We start from the raw sequence: 26,064 nt of genomic DNA on the forward strand, positions 1-26,064 counted from the left end.
TACAGAAAGGACACTGGGTCAGGAGTCAGACCAACTCAGCTGGCATCTTCCCTGTACCACCTACCAGCTGCGTGTCTGGGGCAAGCAACCCAACCTCCCTAAACTGCAGTTTCTTCAGCTGAAAAATGGAGAAAATGATAGAACCTCCCTCTTGGGGCTGTTTCAGAAGTAAACTGAATGAACATATGCACTGGCTTTAGCACTGTGCCTACCACACAGCTGGCCCCCAAGGAATCTTAGCTACTATCGTTCCAGACCCGTCTCTCTACTGTGGGCTCGTGGGGAGGTCACACACATTCTCTGGCCTCAGTTTCCTATCTGTAAAATGGAGTCTCAAGTCTCTTCCATCCTAACATCCAGGACTTGGAGGAAGGTCTTGGGCTTCAAGCCCAGATCCGTCAAGTCCCAAAAGAGACAGCAAGTCTGGCCTCCAGCCAGACCAGTGGGGGATGCAGGGCTGCCCACCCTCAAAGCAGTATACAGGGACCCTTACCAGGTGGAAGGCCTCATGGGAGTGCTGGAAGGTCAGGAGCATGTACTTAAGGACAGACAAGGCAGCTCCCCGGACAATGGGGTACAGAAGCTTGGAGAAAACCTGGAAAAGAGTCCTTGGTCAGGAGTCCCCAAGGCCTGGGCTGCCCGAGGCCAACTGCAGACACAGACCTGAAAGGGAGCTAGAGTTAAAGTAGCAGAGCCACATGGAAGAAACACAGAGACGCTCACAGACCTGGGTGGATGGACAGGTGGTGAAATGGACAGCAAGATAGCTTGTATCTGATGGATGGATGGATGGATGGATGGACGGACGGACCAAAAGTGACACATACACTTGAATGACAAATCAAAGGAATGAATGGGGGAGACCTGGGGCCCAGAGAGGGGCAGTGAATTGTCCCAGGTCACAGCGAGCTTGGGTGGGAGCCCCAGTGCTCTGCCTCCCAGACCTGCACTGCCTTCTGGCAAGAGACTAGCAGGAAAGGCCAGAAGCCAGGGCTAGGATAGGGGCCCACCAACCTTCTCAATTTTGGCGAGTGAAACCTCGATCAAGATGCTGAACTTCTTAACAGCGGCCAGGCCCTTCAGCAGTGCAATGATCCACTTGTCAATGTTCTTCCCCAGGGGCCAGGACACCCAGTCGATCATCCTGGTGAGGGGAGTGACAGTGACACAAGGACCAGGGAGGCCCAAATGCCTGGGAGGGGGCAGCCCAGGGACCAGCCCTAATGTCCTAAAATCCCACACTGACTCACACCTGCACACAGGGCAGCCCTGGGATCCGTGGGATGAACAAGACACTTCTGGAAACTGCAAATGAGCCCAGTACAGGCACCTGGCAGAGACGGGGGCTCCCAGACTGGCAAGAGGGAAGCCAGGCCCTTTCAGCACCCCAGACCTCACCCCTATACACACTGGGCTGCAGTGGCAGAACAGGGCTTTCAGCTGCCTCTGCCTGGACTGTGGGGCCCAATAGCAGGGGGAGCAGTGCCCCAGGCCAGAAGCCCTGGCTCCAGCAAACCCTTGCTTGTGACCTGGAGCAAGTCACTTACTCTCTCTAGCCTCAGTTTCTTCCTCTGTAAAATAGGGACAATAATTCACAGGGTTGTTGTATGGATTAAAAGAGATCACAATAGCTAACAGCTAATAGCTAGCATTTATGTCTTATTCACTCTGCACCAAGCACTGCTCTACCTGCCTTACATGTTAACCCATCTGACCCCCACGAGATAATGCCTGTGCACACTGAGCAGGAAGCTGCCACACAGGAGGTGCTCAGGAAAAAGTCACTATTATTATTTTTATACACACTGTGCTACAAAGAGAACAATAAAAGATCAAAGTAGTACTGATTACGGTAATAACAGCTACCGTGGCACTGTTCTAGGCACCCACCTTACATGTATTATCTCCTTTTACCTCATTCAGTCCTCACAACAACCCTGTAAGATGGGGTCAGTTATACTACATTGTATGGAGGAGGAAGCTGAGATATAGAGGGGTTGAGCAACCTGCCCAGAGTCATACAGGCAAGACGTAGGAGAGCCAGGATTTGAACTCAGGCAGCTTACCTCTAGAGCTCAAACTCTTACCCGCTACAGACAAGGAATCCAGGAAGACCCAATGGAGACAGTGGATCTGCACACGGGTATGGAAAGAATGGCAAGGGAAGGCATGCCAGGTGGACGGGGTCTGCAGAGCCAGAGGCTTGCAGGCAGGAGGGGAGGCGTCATATTCTGAGATCATTGGCCCGGCAGGTGTGCTTAGATCACAGGTGTGATGATGTTCAAATGAGGTGGGGGATGTGCAAGAGCTAAAAAGCACTCACTGTTTGTCACACTTGCCAATCTCAGAAAGCACTTAGTGAAGTACTTTCACCTGCTAACATGACCCCCATGGAAGCTTGACCACTTCTTATACCACCTCTGCTATTACAGAGGGGAAACCGAAGCTCAGAGAGTTCACTGACTTGTCACCCAGCCTGAGAGCATCACTAGGGCAAAGCTCTGTGTACGCCCTATCCAGCCCTGGGCCAGGCACAGGAAAGGCTCAAGGACGGATGAATGAACAAGTGTGAGGGCTGGGCCCTCTGACAATAAATCTAGCCCAACAATCCCACCCAGTGGAAGGGGCTTCTGGGAGGGACAAAGACCCGACCACCACTAGCCCCTCAGCCCACCTGCTAATGGCAGTCAGCATCTGGGAGTCAGTCACACTGTCATCATTGCTGAGGTTCCGGACGACACCATCCATGAGCTCCAAAGGGAGGTGCTGGACCACACTGGCCAGGGCACTCGACGGCGGCTCCTCCTCTGGAACAGGCGGCTGGGCTGAGCTTAGCAGGGAAGTGGGCCCCACACCTCTCCCATCACCCCATGCCCTTCACACTGCCAAGGAACTAGGCTGTGCCTCTGCAAAGAGCACATTGGAGCCACCTCCTCACCTCTTACAGCATCCCAGCCTCTGATCTCATTTAGCTCATTCACTCAACAAACTTTCACTGGCACTGCTTTGGGCCCCTATTCTGAGCAAAGAAAAAAACAAAAAACAAAAAAACAAAAACACTGACCCCCAACTGTGCATGCACGGGCAAGGCCTTTAAAAGGAGTAGGGTAACAATGGATCTGGCAAAAACAGGTATGAAGGCTATGTGAACCGGGGGCAGGAAGGATAGTCCAAGTAAAACCCAATAAACAAAGGCTCAGAGGTGAGGAAAAACATTTAGTTACGAAAATTTGTTGTTCAATTGTATAAAGACCGAGGTCCTTATACTTCTTCCTCCTGCCAGGTGCCTCCCTTTGCTTTCCCCTAAACAGCCCTATAATCAGAGAAGGCACCGATTTTATTTGTCATTTAAACTACAGCGCAATTTCCACAGTTGCCAACGGAGGGCCAAGACTGCCACTTCAGAGCTGACACTTACAGGCTCCACGGCGCCTCCAGACCTCCCCTCCATCCGCCCAGAGCACCCTGCCCCGCTGCCTGGTGCTGCCCAGCTCTCAAGGCCTGGTTCAAAAGTCACCGCCTCTACGAAGCCCACCTGACCCAAAAGACATGCTGACCCCCCCTCTTCCTCTTCCTGTTGTCTCACTCGGCCCCTCGTCCTCCTCCTGGCCAGACTGAACTGGGCCCGGTCCTCCCTGCACGCCCAGCATTCACCACAGGATAGGATACACCACCACCACCACCACCACCACGCCAACCCCGCAGTAGCTCAGGAGAGGCCTGCTAACCAGACAAAGGGTCAAGGCACTCCCGGACCTGTGCACGCCCAGCATTCACCACAGGATAGGACACACCACCACCACCACCACGCCAATCCCGCAGGAGCTCAGGAGAGGCCTGCTAACCAGACAAAGGAACAAGGTACTCCCGGACCTGTGCTGTAGCACGCACACGCTAAACCACCACGCGGGCACGCCACGCAGAAGACTCCGCACGCACAGTCCCCGCCCCGGCCCTAAAGCACACGCACCTGTGCAGGAGATAACGGCAAACAGCTCCTTGAGGCAGGGCAGGATGGCGGCGGGCTGAGCACGCCACAGTTGCGCCAGAAGCCCGCTCACCTGCTGGGCCTGCTCCAGGAATTCCACGGCACCCTCCTCGCCCTCCGCGGGGCAACGGAAGCGACCGAGGCAGCGCACCAGCTGCTGGCAGAAGAGCAGGCGGTGCGGGCCGTCGGGGACGCAGCGAGGATGCCGCGCCAGCAGCCGTGCCACCTGCGCGCAGGCCGCCGGCCCCGGGCGCTCGCACACGGTGCGCAGCACCTCGCGCCGCATCAGCGCAAACACCTCCTCCGCCGCGGGCCCCTCGGGCAGCAGTTGCAGGCCGAGCTGTACGCAGGCTAGCGCGCGGGCGCCCGGCGGCCCGGCGCCCCCCTGCAGCAGGCGCAGCACGCGGCGTGCGCTGAAGAACTCGGCGAAGACTTCGGGGTGGTGGCGGCCGGCCACATGCAGCAGCTGGCAGCCCACACGGCGCGGCAGCTCGTCCGCACCGCCCACGTAGAGACGCGTGCCCAGTGCTAGCAGGGCCAGGCACTGCTCCCTCTCCAGCGGCTGCCGCGCAGCCTCAAGCACGCGGCGCACCAGCCCTTGCTTCACGCTCGCCGGGTATGATGACGTCACTACCGCCTCCAGGATCTTGTCCATAGTAGCTGCGCTGTGGGGGATGGGGAGCAGGGTCACACTCTGCCGGACAGGTCCGATCCCCCACGTGATCACCTGCGTGCTGAGACTTGGGGCACGAGAAACTCAACCTTTCTGTGCCTCAGTTCCCCATCTGTGAAACGGGGAAAGGATACTTACCTCACTGGGTTGTATCATGATGAAGTAAAGCACAATGCCTGGTATATAATAAGCCCCAGTGGGTTGTAGTTACTGCTGATGAGCGCCCTTCAGCTCACAAAGGCAACATCTGAGCCTTCCCCTCTCCTCTACCCCTTTACCCCTCTCTCCCCAGGCCTCCTGGTGACCCTATCCATTCTTGGCAAGGCAAGTAAAAGCTGGGTTTAGAAGTGGCTGCCGAGTCTCGGTCAAGTCATGTCCCATGGGGAAATGAGCTGGGCACACACACAAATCACACCTCAGGGAAGGAGGGCCTACAGGGCTTTCTGAATCCCTTGCACACTTCATTTTGCCCCAATCAACTTCCTGCTCTTTCTCAAGTGATCTATCCCTTTCTAAGATTCCACCTCTTTGTGTATGTACACTGTGCCTTTTGCCTGAAGCATCCTGTCTCCCAAGACTTCCACCACCACCACACACTCATACAATCAGGCAAAATCTTATTTTCCTTTGAAGCCCACCTAAAAACCCTTGTCCTTAATGAGAACCTTAATGAATTCATCCCTTATCTTGATTCCTACAGCCACCTGTGGCCCCTTCCTCCATTGCTGCTGGGATCACATGGCCAGGTTTTATGGGTCCACATCTTTAAGGCAGAGCATCTCAGCTCTGTGCTCAGCCCTGCACATGCAGGCCCTGTCTGCCTCCCTAGCCTCAGCCCACACCAGCCCCTCACTCTTGACTCACACTATGTTCTCCCTGCTACTGGGCTTTTGTACTTTTTCTTCCCTCCCTTCCTTGCTTGGCTCACCCCACAGATCTCTGCTCAACTTCTTCCTCAAGGAAGGTTTGTCATACCTCTCTGTCTGGGTCAAATGCCCCTGTTAACAATCTCAGGGCATCCTGTCCTCCTTTATAGCACTTACCATGATTACTTGATTGGGGTCATCCTCCTCCACTATACTATATTAGTTCCTTAGGGCAGGAACCATGTCAGGTTTCGTCTACCACTTTACCCCCGCACCTTGTACAGTACCTGGCACATAGTAGGCATTTGTTGAATGAGGAAATGCAGAGTACAGTGAGTTACTGCTACCTTATTCCTCTGAGCCATAATAGTCTTCCCTCTGCCCTTCCACTCCATTTGGGCTGCTTCCTGGAAGGTTTTACCCCAAACTGACCCTCCTTGACACCTGATTCTCATCCTGGTTCCCATAGGTTCAACCTGCTCTCTTAATATCCAACTCTCAGCTCCTAAAAGGCCGGACCATTTCTTTGTTTATTTGAATAATCCCATTCTAGGCAAGACTTGATATAAGGCTCAGCATACATTAGGTGTTTAATTAAACTTATTGGCTCAGTAAAAACTACTCTATTCTTGAGACCTAGGGCAGGTGTGAAGACAAGTCAGAAACTTCCTAGATGATGGGCCAGAAACTTTTATTCAAAACCACAGATACTGTGGGACCCCAACTATGTACCAGGCTCTGTGAAGCCCTTCCCTTCTCTGTCCTGGAGACCAAACCTCCATTACTGCATGTGTTACAATGCAATGGGCTCATTTGCTTATCTCTCTCTCACCAGACTGTTAGCTCCTTGGGGCAGGGATCAGGCTTATTTCTCTGTGGCTGGTATCTCCCATGCCAGTCACTTGAGCCTCTTTTCTGTAAAATGGGGATAAATGATATCAGGTTGAACCACTTAAAAGTGAGGGATCAGACACTGCCAATTCCCATCATTCTACCCGTTACCGCCCACATCAGGTGGTTTTGCCTGGCAGCTGGGAGCTCAGTCAGTAGAGTCATTTTATGAGGGCTCTGATCTCCGAGGCCAGCCCTGCAGCCTCTGTGCAGCCTGTGGCCTGACCACTCCAGCAAGCCCTGCCTACCTGCCCCTACTCCCACGCAGGCAGTCTGAGGCCAGCTGTCACCATGGTCACCAACAAACCCACTCACTAATATCTTGGATGCATTCATGCAAAGGGGTTTTCAGAGGGCTGGACCTCACCTGACCCATTCCAGGCCACAAAAGGGAGGCAGAACAATGCCTGCTTTTCCTATGGCACAGATGGAGAAGCCAAGTATCAACAAAGGAGAAAGACACAGCCTTGGCAGGGTGGGATTAGAACCTGAACTTAGCCTCTCTTAGGGAGGCAGAAGCAGACTGCCAGCACTCCTCGGGGGAGGGTGGATTATCCTTCCTTCTAGACTCTGGACGAGGATACGGCCTATCGACACTGGCTCTGACCCAAGAGACAGCTGCCCCACAGCAAATGCATCAGCAAACAGCAGCCACGTCCTCCCTCAGAAGAGCCTGCATTAAACGCTTGAGACCCAGGTTCTCTGCTTCAGAATTACCAGGTGACCTTGGATGAGTTCCTGCCTCAACCTTCTCACTGGAAAATAGGGACCATTTGGGCTTACCACTGATGAGGTTGCGATAAGGTATAAAAAAGATGAGGCTGGCCATGAGTCTATTCTTGGGACATCTGGCACTGAGAGAGAAAGACAGTGTCAGAGAAGGAGCTGAGGAGACACATACTCCTGATCTAGCTTATTCTACTAGGAATTGTATCCATTAGCCCTCACTGCCAACTCAGCATTTCCACTGAGTCTCCTCTGAGCTCCAGCCTCACTCAAAATCACCTCCTCTTGACCTCTTGCCTGAACTAGTGCAGTACCTCCTAACCAATCTCCTCTTTCCCTCCCTCAATCCATCCTCCATTGAGGCAAGTGTCCTGCAGGAGTAGAGTCCAGATTTCAAATCTAGTCCAGCCACTACCCCCTACTGTGGCCACAGCCATCAAGGTTGGTGCTTTTCCACCCCAAACCCCAAAATGGGAGATGACTACCTGCCCACCCCTTAGCCTTTCCCAGCCAGTGCTGCAGCTCCTCCCCATATTCTTGGCTTGTATCTCTCACTGCTGACAGGACTGCCTGGGAGTCCCAGCAACACCCAGCCTGCTCCAGGGCACACAGTAAGCACACAGGAAAGTCATGATCCCTCCCCTAGAAGGCCCAGATCCTTTTATCTGTCCCTCTTGAATGATCCTCCACATTCCCATTGTGTATTGGTAGAGCCTGGCTCATCTCCATCACCCCCAAAGCACCCAGTGTGTGTGTGTGCGTGCGTGTGTGCACGCAACTCCGATGCCCTGCCTCACCCCCTCCCTGGTCTCTCCCACCCACCCTGCAAATATTGTTAGATTAACCTCCTTAGACAACAAACTCCACCCTGCCCTGCTCCTGCTCAGATCCCTCAAGGGTCCCCGGCCCGTTCAGGATAAGGTCCAAACTCCTGAGCCTGACATTCAAATCCTTTCTATGACACTGAGCTGATATGAGGCGGGTTGGAGATAAACTTGACAAACTCTGTTCCGTGGTAAATCTACAGGAATTTGGGTAGTGGGCTTTTTCCTGCTTGACACTTTGGTGATGTCCACTCTGCTGGGAAAGGGCTTCTCCCTCTCCTCTCCTGGCAAATTCTGACTCATCCTTCAATGCCCAGGTCACGTGCCCCCTCCTCTGGGAAGCCTTTCCAAATCACCCTGTGACTCAAAGTCTCTGGACTCTGGCTTCCCAAGGCCCTCTTCACTTCTCTCATCCCTCAGCGGTGTAACTGGATTTTGTCTATCTCCCCCACCAGGCCAGCATCTCCTTTGGCTGGAAGTAGGTCTAATTCCCCTGTCTGTGCCCAGCACAGGACCAAGCACAGAGGTGAAGGAGTGCCAAGTGACCAAGAGACATGTGACAGCAAGATGAGAGAAAACCAAGGATATGATGAGAAAAGCACCTTCCAGCAACTGGCCTAACCCTTGGTCCTGTCACTGCCGTCATCTGCCCAGATCTGGTCTTGCATATCCATAACCCTGAGAATCTTAAACATCAGGCAAGAAAATCTTTATAGAAGTCACTGGATAGGCTTGAGTGAGGCTTTAGCCATTCTAGAAATGACTCAACCAACCGAAAAGAAAACAAAAAACAAACAAAAAAACCTGTTCCTGGTTAACCCTCAGGTCAAAAGTTCACAGAATCTCATGCGACAGGGTAGGGGACTTCAAAAGGGCTACTCTCAACTTCTCCATACCCCAGAGCACAGCAGACCCTCCAAGCCCCAGCATAGCACCTAAGAGTTGAAGAGCGCATTTCCTCTCCTCCCTAACCCTCATACCCAGTCTCCTCTCCTGACACCTAGAGCTGCCGTGTGTGTGTGTGTGTGTGTGTGTGTGTGTTTGTGTGTGTGTGTGTGTGTTGGTGGGGAACCAGGATGTCCCCTCCTGACACCTATAAGTGCCTCCATGCCTGGTCCCCCAGGTCTCTGGGCAGCAGCATCTCTCTCTATTTTTTAACTGAACTTCTACTCAAGGCAGCCCTGGGAAGGATCCCCCCTCATCATACTACTGGGAGGCCCCCAACTGTCTCCTGGAAAGAAAGAATAAAAAGGTTGGGGGGGTGGCTGGCAAGGATGTGAATTACTAGCAACCAGCAAGTACTCTTTACTGAAAGGGAATTAAGGGGTAGAAGGGAAGAAGGTTCTCAAGAACCCATCCCCGCTGGGGGGACCACCCCTCACATACCTCTGATGGCCGCCTCCCTGCCCCAACCCTAGGCTTTCTGGAAGGGCGGGCACCAGGCTGACACATGGGGTCTCCTGTTCGCAAGGGTTCTTGTAGGGGGAGTACACTCAGGCAGAGGATGCTGAGAATAACAGAAGCCCATTTCAAGCTTGGCCTCTTGGCCCCCCAGTCTGTATCCCAGCTCGGCCCCACCCCTCTCTCCAGTTACACCATCTCACTCGCTCCCCGCCCAGGCTGGGGCTGCGGATCCCACGAAAGGCTGGTGAGCTTCATGATACTGGGCGCGGGTGCCCTTAGCCCTGAGGGGGACAGAGGCTGGGGCCGGATCACCTATATACACAATTGATGAAGAAGGAGGCTGCGGCCCAGAGAGGGGCAGCTACTCGCCCAAGGTCACACAGCCAGGCCCAGGATGTACGGAGACCTCTCACCTCCCAACGCTGTATTCTTAGAGCCCTACGCGCGTGTTTCAGGCTCTTGAACCATGAGGGTGCAGACACTCCCTCCCCCAACCTGCAAACACGCCCCAGCCCCCTTACCTCGGGGACCACAGTAGCCCCTGCCTCAGAGCCGGCTCCTGGACGGAGGGCTCAGGCTGGGCAGGACCAGTCTAGGCCAGGATAGGTCAGGGCTGCCCTTTGCTTCCCCCGAAGTGGGGACGCCCTCCGCCAGGTCCCAGACAGCAGGGATGCTGCTTCCACTGCAAAGTCCAACCTCTCCACCCTACTCTGCACAAGCATGTAGCCAGGCAGTCCGACTCAGCGGCGCGGCCGCGGAGCTGCGGGGCGAAGTGGGGGGAGGGGCGAGGTGCGGGAAACGGGGCGGAGCCGGAGCGGGGTCTACCCCGCGAACCGCCACTCGGGCCGCGTCCCCTTTAAGTCCAGCCGGTCTGAGTGCTGGCATGGGCGGGGCGGGAGCTGGACGACTAACTGCAATGCCTCCTGGGAGATGGAGTTCGCACTTGGTGCGGCGAGCCGCAAAGAGCCCAAGGAGAACTACAAGTTCCTGAACGCAGCGCGCGGGTCCAGCCACGCCACGCCCCTGGGCTGGGCTGTGACCCTCCGCCCCCTTGCAAAGCTGCGCTGGCTGCCTGCGGAGGGGAGGTTGCAGAGCGAGGGCAGGAGGTGGGTGCGGCGTGGCCGGGGTCGCGGGGTCCAGGGTCAGAAGGCGAGGGGACGCAGGCCCATCTGGGCACCTGTCCTACGATGAGAGGTCATCTAGCCCACCCTAGCCTCGCTGTTCTCATCTGTGCAATGGGGCTAGTAACGCCTGTGGCTGCGGGGAAGGGGACCTTAGAGGGAAGAGAGGGCGGAGCTGGTGGAAGGAGCCTGGATGGATGGTGATGGTAGGAAAAGCCCGGATAATGAGAGCCGAAACTGTGGGAGGAGCCTGGTGGGTGGGGCAAGGAGGGGCGGAGTCTCTAGGTAAGAAGGGGAACACGCGTGAGATCTGAGAAGAGGGCTACGGGGATGGGGAGAGGGTGCTGAGAAAGCCAATGAGATATGCCTGGGTTGGATTGGGTGGAATGGGCCGAAAAGCACTGGGGCGGTGGGGGGAGACGCAAAGATGAAAAAGACCCCTCCTAGCTCTGGAAAGCCCAGTGTCAACAGCGTTGATACGGTTTGGGCAAGAGGGTGTCCGAATGGACAAATGCCTGTGGATGCACAGAACACCTTCCTTTCCTTGTGACTAGAAATAGAGTCCATCCCTTGAACTCAGTGCGTCACACATATGGTCTCATTTAACTCACACCCTGTAAAGGCGTCACCATATCTGTTTACGGATGAGGAACTTGAGGCTCAAGAGAGGTGAAGTGACTTGCCCAAAATCACCCAGGACTCCTTACTACAAAGACCTTGCTTTTTTTCCTTGCACTGCAGGGAGGTATTGGTTTAATCTGTAGTGAATGGCAGGGAACAGACAAGAGTGTCCACCACGTACTGCCCTTCACAGGCTGTGCGACAGGACCAGCTTCCTTAACCCTTCTGAATGCCAACCTATAAGACAACCCTCCTATAGTTATTGTGAGGATGAAATGAGGAGATGGATATGAAAGCCATTTGTTCATATATTACCATTGTTGTGAGGTGCAGGAAGACCATAAGGAAGAGAATGATTCACATGGGGTGCTTGTGCCTGAGGAAAACTAAAAGATGAAGCCTGAGAGTGAGCTAAGAGGATGAAGGAAAATTCTGGAAGAGGGTAGGGGATGGTGATAGTTGTCAGGAATCTGCACCAAATGAGAGAATACTTTGCTCTGCAACCCAGGTCAGGTGGCTTCCCTCCTCCAGCCCACTTTTCCCAGCTGGGCAACTCCTTCAGGGGATTATGTGTGTCACCTGCGTCTGAGAAGCACCTTTTTTCTCTCTGATGTGGGGGTAATGGAGCAACCTGTGAACTTCTTATATGAACTGGGCAAAACAGGGCTAAAGATACAGCTGTTGGGTGAGGTGAACAGCAGTGCCCCACGTTGTCCGCAGGGTGTAAGCAGAGTCTTCATCCTAGTGGGCTAAGATGGGGAAGGCTGCTCCAGTTTATTGGGAGACACATTACTCACTCTTAGCATTGTCATCCTTGAAATTTACCCAGCTATGTTCTGTCCCTCCCCTACGCAGTGAGAGTTCTTGTATTTACCTCCAGGTAGTTACCTGGACCTTGCCCCATGTTTCAGATTCCACACTGAAAATCCAAGAGACTGTGTCAAAATAAAAAGGTTTTAAAATTCAGGAGAGGGTGATAAACCTCCCTATTAGTGACGACAGTCCGGGACTAGGAAAATGGATCTGACTAAACAGAAAGAAACTTCTTCCCCTTTCCTTATTCTGCCTGCTTCTGAAGGTAGAGAGAGGGGAGATCCCAGCCCTAACAGTGTGGCCAGGCACCCATCTTACTTAAGGAAAGTGGGCCTTGGAAAGGGGTGAGAATAAAATGCTCTGGAGATGCAGAGGAGGAAGGAGGGAATTGCAGCTGAGGGGCCTGGCAGGTGAATGGGATTTTCCTTCACAGTGCAGGCAGAGGGATAGCAGATACCAAGCTGCAGAGATAGAAGGCTTGGCATAGCTGGTCTGTAAAATAGGGATAATAATAAGCATCTAGTTCATCCATGAGATTGACATGCATAAAGTACCCAGCACAGTAGTAACCGCTTAATACACGTCAGCCGTTATTATTCCTGCGATTGTTATGATCACCAGCATCTGCTCAAGAACTGGCCTTAGGGCCACACAGCTAGTTAAGAGGCAGAACCTGATTCAAATGCAGGCCCAGGTAATGCCAAAACCCATGCACTTTTCTCTCCCTACAAAGCCCCTCCAGTTCTTTCTGTCTGAGGCCCAGAAGTAACCCCTCTTTGTGAATATACTTAGTCATGCTTAGTAAGCCATGACAGGAGTTTCTTTGCTGCTATAGTAGCAGAGACTAAGTTCAGGAGAAAGCAGAGGAAATAAGGCCTGTACAGCCGTTTTCTCCCTGTCTGGATCTCCATATGGAGACAGGCAGTCCTAGTGTTGTGGTTTCTGTGGGTGGTGGGGCTATGTAGAGAGACCACTCGGGTATAAATTCTAACCCCTCCATCAACTGTGGGCTGTTTTAGCTTAGCCCTGGTTGGCTTCCTCATCCTCCAGAGCACTGAGAGACCAGGAGAGGAAGATTATAAAATGTTAATGCTTTTTAGTAGTAATAATAACAAATCTAATATTTATGGAATCTGGTTATTTATTGGGGTCAGGCACTCTGACTGGAACTTTACATTCGTAGTCCCACAAGAGAACTGTAATTTCTTCCCCTTTCCTTTAAAATAAAAATATTTTTAGAATCACCTAGATGCACCAATTCATGTTACCAATTTTGCTTCTATACACTCACACTTTTTGCTAAGCTTTTGAAAAGTTAGACATCTTGACACTTGGCCCCTAAATTCTTCAACATATTTCTCCTAATTATAACAGTCTGCAACATAACCATAAGACCATTATTTTACCTAAGAAAAGTAGCAACTCAGTATTATCTAATAAATAATTGAGATTCAAATTCGTCCAACTGCCAAAAAATAGTTTTTTTAATCAGATACAGTCAAGATTCATGCATTGCATTTAGTTATATCTCTTTAACAACTCATTTCATCTAGATAGAGCCTCTTCATTTGTTTAAACTTTATTTTATCAATAATTAGGTTCAGCTTAGTTGGGTTTTTTTTTCCCCCCGGCAATGCTGTGTACTTCTTATTGTACCACATTAGGAGGCATATGATATCAGGGTCCTACTATACATGAATGCTAAGTTTGATTATTGGTTAACATCATGACAGCCTGATCACTCCATTATAAGGGTAAGTTTTTCCCTCTTGCAACTAATAAGGCTTTGAAACTGTTGGAATTATGTATCCCAGATAACCTTTCGCTCCACACTTGTTGCTGATCCTTGCCTGAATTGCAACATTGAGGATTAAGAAACCATAATTTTCTAATTATGTCATTGTTTCTACATTTATTAGCTGATACTGCTACAGAGTAACTTGTTCCTGTGTGTGTCTGTCTGTCTGTCTGTCTGTCTGTCTATCTGTCTTTCTCACTCCCTCTCCTGTCCCTCTCTTTTTTCTTTTTGGAGTAACATAGACTCATTATTTTTTTTTAATTCAATATATTATACCCTATTATCATTCATCTTTTTGGTACTCAAATTATCCCAAATTTGGCCAATGAGGGTCCCTTCAGGTCAGCTCCTGTGCTCTTTTTTTTTTTTTTTGGATATATATAATTGACATATAACACTTATTAGTTTTAGCTGTAAACATGATTTGATATCTGTATATATTGCAAAATGATCACCACACATAATTAACAGAAGAATTTTTTTTCTTATGATGAGAACTTTTACAGTCTCCTGACATGACCTCATTAATCTCTGATATCTTCTTTGCTGGCTCGAAAGAGATGTTCCAGGCTAACCTTGAACTTTTCCTGTCAAAGTCCTGCAATCATCAGTATCCCCAGGAAGCCCTGGTTTCTTTTTGTAGGGGATACATTTAAAAACCAAGATCTAGGGTCAAGTGTGCTCCTTGTTACCAGAGTATCATTTCTAGGCTCTTTGAACAGAGCTAAGAAATGATGGATGGATAGATAGATAATTGTCAATGCTTAATAGATTAACTGTTATTACAACAACTGGTCCTCATTGTGTAAAAGAGTAGATTGCACATAAAATAGCTTTATTATGGAAGCTCAGTGGGTAGTAATGTAGGAAATTACACAGAAAGAGCCCTTGACTGTTCCAAGGCTCCACAAGTGTACAGACTGTGGGCTAGGACCTCCGTGTCTGGGTTCAGTCTCTTGCTCAAGTCCCGTAAGACCCCAGGCTGCCTCTAAAGGACTGGTCTTCTGAGCAGTGTCCAAACCTGGAACCTCCCAGAGGCCATGACTCAGAGGTCAAGAATGGACACAAAGCCCTGGGCCAGAGATTCATCCTCTCTGAGTCTGTGAAATAAGGATAATGTGATCTGTCCTGCCTGTGTCCTAGAGTTGTTGTAAGGATCAATATGTATTTATTTTTAAAAACTGCTAACCAGTCTTTTCAATGCATGTATTATAAAATTCCTTCCCTTTTTCATTGTTTTAATATCATAGTTTGAAATGTCATTGCCTTATAATCTGATTTAATATATTACACTAAGATTTCTTACTCTTTTTCAAATATTCTTTCAGGTTATTACTCACCAATTTTTCCAAAATAAGATTTTAATCTTTTTTTTTTAATCTTTTGAAACAATATTTTTGGGAGTTGGACTAGGGTAGCATAGCAACTATAATTAATTTTAGAAGAACAACTTTAAGATCTTCCCTCTCAGAATCATCACAGGTCTCTATTTAAATCTTATTTATGCTTCTTAATAAAATGTCATAGCTTTGTTTCTAAAGGGGTACAGGCTTTGAAGAGAGACCTCATTGGAATTCTAGTTCTGCTACCTCTAGCTGTGTGATCTTAAGCAGCTGTCTTCACTATTCTGTGCTTCAGTTTTAAAACCCACCAAAATTGGGGCGATAATTGTACCTACCTCACCACCTCTGGGTGGTATCATAATGAAATAATCTACAGGAAGGCACCTAACATAGCTTGGGGCATGTCCTCAGTACTCAGGAAATCTTGATTCTCTGCCCACTGGTCTCATGTAGGTCAGAATCAAGTTAAGGTGACAAGTGTGAGAGCACCTGGTAAGAGCTGGAAGGGGACAAGTGACAGACCTCTCCAAGGGATCTGGCTGCTGAATGTCCAAGGAGATCATTCAGAGCATTGCAGTCAGACAGGCCTGGGCCTGAATCCTGGCTCCATCACTGCTTTGGGCAGGTTACCTACCTCTTAGAGCCTCAGGTTCTCATTTGTTAACTGGAGGTAATACTTTCCTCAAAGAGGTGTTATGGGCTAAACGAGCACCTAGCACAGCTGTGGTACCCAGTAAGTACCCAGTAAGTGCCCAGTAAGTGTCCAGTAAGCACCCATTGAGCAGTAGCTTTGTCCCTCGTAAGGCCTGCAAGGACCGTAGGCACATAGTTTTAAAGCAGGACTCTAGAGCGATGTCTGGCTGCCCTTCCTTATGGGATATCTCCCCTCAAAGAATTCTGTTTCCTGTGTGTGTCACAATAAGAGGTTGTAACTGGGTGACTTTCAGACCCCAGACTGGAATTGCCCTTCGTGTGGTACCAGGCTGAGCCTTAAGATCCATGTAACCCCCCACTGCCCCTATTTGAGCTACAGACCCATTTCAGGGAGGAGAGAATTGCAGCCACAACCCCCATGTTCCCCAGTCTCCTGGCCTTCCCTGCCCAGTCAGATGGTTCGAGGATCCACATGGCGTAATTTCCTCATTTTCTCAGAGAGGGAGATGGGGCTGATCTTTTTCTTGGTTCTTTTCAAATTAGGAGGCAGACTTGGAAAGTCTCCTGCTTAAGAAAAATTATTCAGACACAGTGCTGGGGTTCCTTTTATCTCCTTCGTGGTCCAGTTTGTATTCCCATTCATCTTTTCTAATCTGGCTTTTAAGAGCCTGGCTTTTTGTGTTTTGCTGCTTTGTCGTTAGACATCATGAGTTGCTGCTGAAGCGGAAGGGCTTAGACCTCTCAGTGGACTTGCCCTGTATCAGCTATGGAGGGGCTCTGTGCCATCCTGGGATCCTGTCCCCATGTCCCCAGGCCAGCCATGGACTAGCTACTGAAGGACCAACCCCAGTCTGATCTGAACAGAGCGTAAGGGAACGTCTGTCAGTGCCTCTCCCACTCACATTGGGACCCCAAGGTGGGAAGGGGAAACCATCAGAGGTGTTGGACTCACACAGACCTGGATTCAGATTGCAGCTCCTCCAGTGGCTAGCTGCATAACTCTGAGCAGTCTCTTAACCTTTCTGAACCTCAGTTTCCTCATCTGTAAAATAGAAATAATAGCATCTGTCTCACCAGGTGCTTGTAAAGACATCAAATGAGGTAATGCATATAAAGAGCATTCAGCACAATAGTATCATTCTCTGTACTGTTCTATATATTTTTATTAAAAATAAAAGTGCTACCATGTGTTGGGTGAAGCTCCCGGCATTGGAAAAGCAGGAGGTGTGTGCTTAGCAGGTGGTAGCTGCTGCTTGCCAAGCAAGCTGCAGAGCAGTGTTTTAAAAGGCTGCTTCAGGGATTCTCAAACTTGTTGAAGCTGTTAAACAGCTTTTTGTTGCTATCATAACTCTCAGCAGCCTGTGAGGTGGAAGAGAATGAGCTCTCCGCTCACTGGCTGTGTGTCCTGGGCAAGTCCTAGTCTTTCTGAGTCTCTGTTTCCTGTCTGCCAAACAGAAGGATGCCTCCTTTGTAGGACTGTTATATGAATTAAAAGGGCTGATGGGTATAAAGGCCTTGGATGTAGTAGAATTCTCAGTACATGTCCATTACTTGCTCTCTCCCACCAGCACCTACTGTGTACTGGGCAGTGAATATGCAGGGACAGGAGATGTGTCACTGCTCTCAAAGAGATCACAAACTATGTGGCGGTTTTTACAATTTTTTTCACAACCCACAGGATGAAGGTATACTTTATATCACAGTCTAGTTCCTCCCCTTCTCTCCTCTCCCTCTCTCTTTCTCTCACACACACACACACAACTAAAAGGAATTTTACAACTGATTATAACCCGGTGTGTTGATTCCATGACACAATCACAGTCTTGATTTTTTTTCCAGTTAATGAAGGCATAATTTACATACAGTAAAAGTCACCTTTTTTAGGTGTACAGTTATATGAATTTTTATCACTGGTAGATAGTCATTTGACTACCCCCACATCAGGATATAGAATATTTCCATCACTCCAAAGTAGTCTTTCATGCCTCTTTGTAGCCAGTCTTCCCCTCAGTCCAGCCCCCAGCAATCACTGATCTGATTTCTGTCTCTCTAGTTTGCCTTTTCCAGAATATTGAGTAAATAGAATCACACACCATGTAACCTTTTGAGGCTGGCTTCTTTCACTTGACATAATGCTTTTGAGATTCTTCTATGTTGTGATGTATGTCAGTAGCTAGTTCCTTTATATTGCTGAATCATACTGCATGGTATGGATATACCACAATTTGTTTATCTATTTACATTTTAGTTTCCAGGATTGGGCAATTATAAACAAAGCTGCTATAATCATTCATACATGGGTTTTTTGCGTAGACATAGGTCTTCATTTCTCTTGGATAAATATCTAGGAGTGGGATCGATGGGTCATGTGATAATTGGACGCCATACTGTTTTCTGTGTACAGTGGTTGCACTATTTTGCATTCTCACCAGCAGAGTATAAGAATTTTCGTTGCTCTGTGTAGTCATCTGCATTTAGTATTGTTGAATTTTTTATTTGAGCCATTGTAATGGGTACATTGTGATTTTAATTTTCATGTCCCTAATGACTAATGATATCAAACATCTTTTCATGTGATTATTTGTCATCTATGTATCTTCTTTGGTGAAAGTGTTCAGATCTTTTGCCCATTTTTTTAAATTGGGTTATTTTCTCCTGAGTTTTGAGAGTTCTTCATATATTCTGGTTAACAATCCTGTATCACATAGGTGTTTTGCAAATATTTTTTCCCAATCTGTGTCTCATTTTCATTTTCTTAACAGTGTCATTTGAAGAGGAGAAGTTTTTCACTTGGATGAAGTCTAGTTTATTAAATTCTCTATGGTTTGTGCCTTTTAGGTCCTAGCCAAGAAATCTTTGCCTAACTGAAAGTCACAAAGAATTTTTCCTAGAAGCTTTTTAATTTTAGAAAGATTTTACATTTAGGTCTCTGATCCATTTTGAGTTGATTTTTCATATATGTTGCAAGATATGGGTCAAGGTTCATTTTTGCATGTGGATGTCCAGTGATCTTCCTCTTGATAAAGCCAGGGAGGAGGGCCATGTGCAAAGCAGATCATTACATGATGGGATGGTGGGCTGTGCAAGGGACCAGAAGCCCCAAGAGGAGAGCTGGGGCAGGTAGATATTTGGGGACATTCTTATAGAGGCAGTGACTCATAGGCGGGGCCTTACAGGCTGACAGCAGAGAAGGTGGAGAAAGTGAAGAAGGACAGTATAAGGAGAGCAAAGGCAGGGCAGGTGAGGGCGTGAACAGTGTGGTGTCAGGAGTGCCAGAGCAGAGAGTGTGGGGAGGAGCAGGGTTGTTTGAGCAGGAAGCCTGCACACTAACATAGAAGGTAGAAGAAAGGAGGCATGGAGCCAAGTGAGGATGTAGGGGGGATGGGGATGAGGCCTGAGCTCCAGGAACTGCTACAGGGACAGGTTCAAGGAGACAGTCAAGAAAAATTTTAGGGATGAGGTGTCAGGGCTGCCTCCCTGGCTCAGGCAGATGGGTGGCTAAGAAGAGTTCACAGCAGGTTCAGGGGAAGAGGAATTCTGTGTTAGGCTTCTGATAGCCACAGAAAATCCAGGTGGAGATGTCTAAGAGGCCGCTGGGTACACATGGGAGCTGTAGCTGTGGCCACAGCCCCCCCTGCCTTGAATTCATAAAGCTCCTCAGCTCCCCAAGGTGCCAATTCCTGCCCCTTTGTGTCACTGTGCCTTTCAAACAGAGCCTGTGGGTTTGCCATGGTGGACACCATGGCACTGTTACTAGAAAATAGGGGATTGAAGGACTGAGTTCTGTGACTTGTGGGTATGGGGAGAATATCACAGACAGCACCCTCGTCTGGGGTCAGGAAACCTGCTGTCTAACCAGCCCCAATCCCGACTGATTGTGCAGCTCTCTGTGTGCTGTGATCCCTGGAATGACAGAATGACCAGAAGCCACACAGCTGGGGTGCAGGGGACAGGGAGGCAGGTGCTCTGCTGCTTTTGCAAACAGAAAGATAGGAGCTTGGGTACCCATCAAGGGCTCCCAGCTATGCCCTGTGATTCCTGACTGTCTCCCCCACCCCCAGTGCTCTGAGCTCTTCAGAAATAATGCACTTAGGAGATATGGGGTCTGCAGCCCATAGAGCTGTCAGGAAAGACAGCCACCTCTCTGATGCCTGAGCCTGCTCTCTCCATGAAGCTGAACCACTTCACAGAGCCTGGGCCCTTAGATCAAAGAGAAAGAGAGACTAGAAACTGTAATATGCAAATTACTATCTAGAAAGAAAAGGAGATTTTGGAATGAGAAAGCAGGTGGCCCATTCCTGAGTCCAGCTCCTGTCTGGGCTCCCTGGAAGGAAAATTAGCCAGACTCAGGCCTCAGGCCAAGCACCCACTCCAGCTGCAGGTCTCTGCACAGCAGCCACCTCTTCTTAGAGGCCCTCCCCCAACCTGTCTCTGTTGGACAACCCCTCCCCCGCCAGTGTCTCGCAGCCCATCTGCTCCAGGCTTCTGCTGACAATTTTGTAACTTCATCATGCGCTTGTTTCTCTTCAGACACTCCAGATGGTTAAAGCCTTTCTGCAGTATCAAAGTGCCCCATTAGACAGGGAGAGAATCACAAGGGGGGCCCCCCTGCAGAGAGTTGGGTGGGGCAGGTGAGCATCTCCCGCACCCAGCATGGCCTCCATCCTCCCGAGTGAGGGGTTCTCAGTGCAGTCAGCCTGCTTAGAAGGCAGGCACATGGTGAGAAGTGCCCTGGCCCACTCGCCACCTGTGCTGGGTGACTTTGGGGAAGTTCCCCCATGGCCTCTGTTTTTCCATGTGGACAGTAAGCATACCAGGATTTATTCCTGACCTATTCCTGCAGCTCTTGGTATATCTTTCTTTTTTTGTTTGTTTTTTTAATTTTTGAGGTAGAGTTGATTTACAGTATTAGCTTCAGGTGTACATAGTGATTCAAATTTTTATAGATTATACTCCACTTAAAGTTATTATAAAATATTGGCTATACTCCCTGTGCTGTAATTGGTACATCTTTTCTTTTCCTTTTTTTTTTTTTTTTTGGCTTTTTTCCTTTTAATTGAGGTCTAGTCAGTTTACAATGTTGTGTCAATTTCTGGTGTACAGCACAATGCTTCAGTCATACATGGATGTACGTGTATTCATTTTCATATTCTTTTTCACCATGAGCTACAAGATATTGAATATAGTTCCCTGTGCTATACAGTATAAACTTGTTTATCTATTTTATATATACCAGTCAGTATCTGCAAATCTCAAAATCCCCGTTTATCCCTTCCCACCCCCTTCCCCCTGACAACCACAAGTCTGTATTCTATGTCTGTGAGTCTGTTTCTATTTTATATATAAGTTCATTTGTCTTTTTTTTTTTTTTTTAGATTCCACATATGAGTGATATCATATGGTATTTTTCTTTCTCTTTCTGGCTTACTTCACTTAGAATGACATTCTCCAGGGCCATCCATGTTGCTGCAAATGGCATTATTTTATCATTTTTTATGGCTGAGTAGGTACATCTTTTCTTGTCACTGTGCCCTTGCTGTGTCTTGTCTCAGTCTTCCCTGCCAGCCTGAACTCTCTTCAAGGGCAGCATTGGGACTGATTCCTCCCTGTGACCCCCACAACCAACATCAGGGAACAGCTGCTGAATTCATTCCACAGGTTGGCTCTTAGGAAAGTATCGTGTTGGAAGCAGAATCAGTACATCCCCTGCTTTCTGGAACCTTAATGAGAAGTTAGAATCCAAGACTTTAGGTTGAAGGAGACTCACCAGCTCTAGACACTGCAGGCTGTAAGATCAGTGGAATGGAGGGTGGGTTGTTAAGGAGTGGGTACAGAGCCCTCGGGAAGGGTGCTTGGTGGCAGAGCCCCATGTTTGCACTGACCTGAAAGCAAGTTTCAGAGGAGGCTGGGGTGCCATCATGGTGGGAGATGGCAGACCACAAGGAACCAAGAGCATCTTCCTGGCAAGGCAAGGTATCATGGGAGGATGAGAATCTGGAAAGGAGTGTCACTTGGAGTTCAGAGGGCTGAGTGACCCACTGTGGGCCTGGTAGATAGATGGAAATTATACTAATCACAGCCATTTTTTGTGAATTCTTTGAGATAGAAAAATAATTAAATAAGGGAGCATTAGTACAGCAGAAGGAGCACTGGGTTTAGTGTCCTAAATCTCAGAACATTTCCTAAGTACCTCGAGTGGACCAGTCTTTGGCTAGAAAGCATGAACATATTTTTATCTTTCATATAAGAGAGGCTGGGCTTAAATCCTGGCAAGACCCTTCACCTCTCTGAGCATGGGGAATGAATCCTGGCACAGTTTCCCTCATCTGCTCAGTAGGGATGGTTGGTGAAATTGTCTGTGTCCAAGGATAGTGTGACCATTATGTAAGCAAATATACATAAGAGCAGCTAACATAGCATTCAGTCCAGGCACATTTTCTTTCTTTCCTTAGACCAGTGGTTCTCTGTCCTAACTGAACTTTTAGAATCACTGAGGGCACGTTTGAAAAATACCAGTGCTGGGGCCACATTCCAGACCAATTAAAACAATCCCTGGAGGCTGGGACCCAGGCTTTATTTTTCCTTTTTTTCTTTCTTTTTTAACTCCCTGGTAAACCTAGTATGATTTAGACAGTGTGACAATTATCACCCATTCATTTGTTCATCAAGTATGAATTCATTTCAACCCCAAGGACCTACAGGAAGAAACTGAGAACTGTGACTACCAAGATGTTATGGACTGAATGTATGTGTCTCCCCAAATTCATATGCTGAAATCTTAAGCTCCAATGTGATGGCATAAAGAGGTAGGGCCTTTGGGAGAAGATTAGGTCATGAGGGTAGAGTCCTTCTGTTAGGATTACTGCCCTTCTAAGAGGCTCCAGAGACCTCTCTTGCCCCTTCTGCCACATAAAGACACAGTGAAAAGATGGCCTTCACCAGACATCAGCTCTGCCCACACCTTGATCTTCAACTTCCCAGCCTCCAGAACTGTGAGAAATAAATGCCTGTTACTTAAGCCACCCAGTCTATGGTATCCTGTTATACCAGCCCCAACAGACTAAGATACCAAACATGGTTGGGTAATGGTCATTTCTTACTTTTCTCTCTCTGTAGGACTACATCCAGCACCCCAGCTTCCTGCCATGTCTGACCCCATCACGCTGAACGTCGGGGGGAAGCTCTATACCACCTCACTGGCGACGCTGACCAGCTTCCCTGACTCCATGCTGGGCGCCATGTTCAGCGGGAAGATGCCCACCAAGAGGGACAGCCAGGGCAACTGCTTCATTGACCGTGACGGCAAAGTGTTCCGCTACATCCTGAACTTCCTGCGGACCTCCCACCTGGACTTGCCCGAGGACTTCCAGGAGATGGGCCTGCTCCGCAGGGAGGCTGACTTCTACCAGGTGCAGCCCCTGATTGAGGCCCTGCAGGAGAAGGAGGTGGAGCTGTCCAAGGCCGAGAAGAATGCCATGCTCAACATCACGCTGAATCAGCGTGTGCAGACGGTCCACTTCACTGTGCGTGAAGCACCCCAGATCTACAGCCTCTCCTCTTCCAGCATGGAGGTCTTCAATGCCAACATCTTCAGCACCTCTTGCCTCTTCCTCAAGCTTCTCGGCTCTAAGCTCTTCTATTGCTCCAATGGCAACCTCTCTTCCATCACCAGCCACCTGCAAGACCCCAACCACCTGACTCTGGACTGGGTGGCCAATGTGGAGGGCCTACCAGAGGAGGAGTACACCAAGCAGAACCTCAAGAGGCTCTGGGTGGTGCCAGCCAACAAGCAGATCAACAGCTTCCAGGTCTTCGTGGAGGAGGTGCTGAAAATCGCTCTGAGTGATGGCTTCTGCATCGATTCTTCTCACCCACATGCTGTGGATTTTATGAATAATAAGATTATTCGGTTAATACGGTATAGGTAAAAAGATCCCAGCAGCATTGGAGGGGGGCCTCCCAAAGCCAAGATCTTGGAGAGTGTTTTGCCAGTGGTGTGAGGCAGGGCATAATACTAATCCGTATTAATCACGTAGCAGGACTTGATTCCCCCCATGATGCAGTCCACCTGTAGGAATCCATGTGTCCTCTCAACAGAGCCACCTTTTTCCTTGCCACTTGGAGCTGGAGATGGGCAGTTTGCTATGACAAGCAAAGAGTCTGCCGACATCTAAAGGAGGCCACAGGAGGACTTCGTGACTAGGCAAAGGAATAGCAGGTTTTTCACGGGCTCCAGCTCTCTCTGTACCATTAGGCAGTGCCTCACTTAGCCATCTGTAAACAGAGCCTCTGGTGGAGGGGATGGGGTGAGAACAAGAGGCTCCCTCTAGTTTCCCAGGATGTGAAGTACCCAGCAATACCCATCCTATCTGCTCCTCCATCCCCGGGATGCAGCCAAGACCTTGGAGTTGTTTGTCCGGGGTTGACCATGTTTGGTTGGCTTGGAAATGAAGTGGGTAGTGGGGACAGGATTACAGCATGGCCTAGAGGAGTGGGCAGGATTCAGAAGATGGGGATAGCCCCCTCTTCTGGGCCAAATCTAGGCATTTGGGGATTTCTGGCTTCAGAAATGAGCTGCTGTCTTGGCAAAGATTTGAAAGTATCTGAAGCCAGTGCGATGAAAGGCACTTCATAATGTGGCCTATTATCTGACTTTTGTAATCCTTTCCCCAACAATTTGAAACAGACCATTTTAGACAAATATATTATGGACTCTCAGGGTTGGAAAATAATTCAAGTTGCTTAGTCCTCCCCCACCCCCCAGCAACCCCAGCCTACTTGGAGCTGAGGGCCTCTCCCCAGTACCTTCAAGCGATCACCTCTCCCTGCTTGCACACCTTCAGCGACAGGATGTCCACCATCCCCAGGGCCAAGCCCTGCCATGGCTGGCTATTAGCAAGTCCTTCCTTATATTGAGCCAAAATCTTTCCTTCCACAACCAGTATCTGGTCTTCATAGACCTTCCTTCTCACCCAAATGTGTATTTTCTCTTTTAAATAGTCACTTTGAGAGGCCAGATACCTATTCCAAAAATGTTGTTACTCAGAAATAGGATTCCCCATGGGATTTGTCTTCAGAACCAAGGTTAGCCCCCTTTCATTCCCTGTCAGTCATCCCCATTTTGTTATGGCTTCACTTCGTTTGTGACCCTCATTTCACCCACCTTCCTCATCACCCATGGCTCTGCATAGCTTTTGACCATCTTCTGTTGAGACTGAAGATTGCCGCCCCAGCAGAAGAAGACCAGGGATTGGTACTGTGCAGTGGGGAGTCCGGGAGTGGGCTGAACCATAACGCTGCCCTTGGAGTAAGTGTCTAGCTCCTAAGACACTGCTCTGAAGGAGGGGTCCTACCCCTGTGGTACTGTTTGTGGTCAGAACCAAGCCATGGACCTCCTTGGTGTGAGACCCAGGGAAAGACACCCCAAGCCACCACTTCCCAGGGCATGAAGAGCAGTACGGGCCTCAAAACTGCACATTATGATTCATCCCTGGAGTGAGGGTGGCCTTAGGAGTCCCAGAATCTTATGCATTGGGCAGGGGCCCCCAGACAAAGCCAGAGAAACCTAGTAACACAGGCGCCCACAGGGGATGGGCTGAGGAAGGGGCTTCCCATAGTTATGCCCTGTGAGTAGGGAGCTTGTTTGCTGGGCTGTGGGCAAGGCCACATCCCTTTTCCCCCTTCAGTGGGACCCAAGAGTCTCTGATAACTGTCCCAGGCCACCAATCCAGTGGTACTTGGGGAAGCCACTCAGGAGAACTCAGTTTATACCAGCCAGCAGAAGCTGTAACCACAACAAAACAGTTAAGAAAGAAATCTCATAAATCACCACTGCCCTTTTTTCCTTTCCATAAAAATTCTCTTTCTCCATCTTTTTGGTGCTTCTTAATTCGAGCAGCTTGACTTTAGAGAAAGTTACAGGACCTATGAAGCCACTAACGTGCTGTGTGACTTTATGCAAGTCACTCACCTCACTGAGCCACCTCTGTTTCTTCATCTGTGAAATGGGCATAGCAGTAATATATAACCCTACCTACCTCACAGGGCTGTTGTGAGGATCAAATGAAATAATGTATTTAAGAATACAGTATAAATAATAAATGGTTGATATTGTTTTGTGCCTGCATATAAGGGAAAAAACCTTGGCCTTGGAGTCAGGCTGACCTGGGTTTGAATTCTGTCCATTGCTTGCTGTGTAACCTTGGACAAGTCCCTGGGCCTCTCTGATTTGTTTCATCATCAGATAACAACCTCACCTTCCAGTGTTATGTAACTTGATTATGTATATGAAAATTCCTAGCTAGGCCTGGCCACATAAGAGCTTAATAAATGTTTGCTCTTT

At 49.1% G+C, this 26,064-nt stretch overlaps 2 protein-coding genes across 3 annotated transcripts in view; one reads left to right on the top strand and one right to left on the bottom strand.

Moving 5' to 3' along the window:
• The window catches only part of USP35 (ubiquitin specific peptidase 35), a 44,340-nt gene extending 34,119 nt beyond the window's left edge, over positions 1–10,221 (bottom strand). The window contains exons 1-5 of one of the 2 annotated variants that reach the window (XM_072969114.1): positions 9,894–10,221; positions 3,971–4,653; positions 2,675–2,807; positions 1,015–1,144; positions 494–595 (exon numbers count right to left, since the gene is read on the bottom strand). In XM_072969114.1, the coding sequence (XP_072825215.1) occupies positions 494–595; positions 1,015–1,144; positions 2,675–2,807; positions 3,971–4,643 (1,038 nt within the window). In that variant the 5' untranslated portion in view covers positions 4,644–4,653; positions 9,894–10,221. Of the gene's footprint in view, positions 1–493; positions 596–1,014; positions 1,145–2,674; positions 2,808–3,970; positions 4,654–5,704; positions 5,761–9,893 lie in introns of those variants that run through there. The other variant, XM_072969115.1, reaches the window with a different exon arrangement.
• A 214-nt stretch (positions 10,222–10,435) lies between these two features.
• Positions 10,436–25,835, top strand: KCTD21 (potassium channel tetramerization domain containing 21). The gene is made up of 2 exons (XM_006213650.4): positions 10,436–10,478; positions 22,839–25,835. The coding sequence occupies exon 2, from the start codon at positions 22,868–22,870 to the stop codon at positions 23,648–23,650; it is 783 nt and encodes a 260-aa protein (XP_006213712.1). The 5' UTR covers positions 10,436–10,478; positions 22,839–22,867; the 3' UTR covers positions 23,651–25,835.
• Positions 25,836–26,064: the final 229 nt, after the last annotated feature.

Source organism: Vicugna pacos, chromosome 10 (assembly GCF_048564905.1).
Source record: "Vicugna pacos chromosome 10, VicPac4, whole genome shotgun sequence".
Taxonomy (NCBI): domain Eukaryota; kingdom Metazoa; phylum Chordata; class Mammalia; order Artiodactyla; family Camelidae; genus Vicugna; species Vicugna pacos.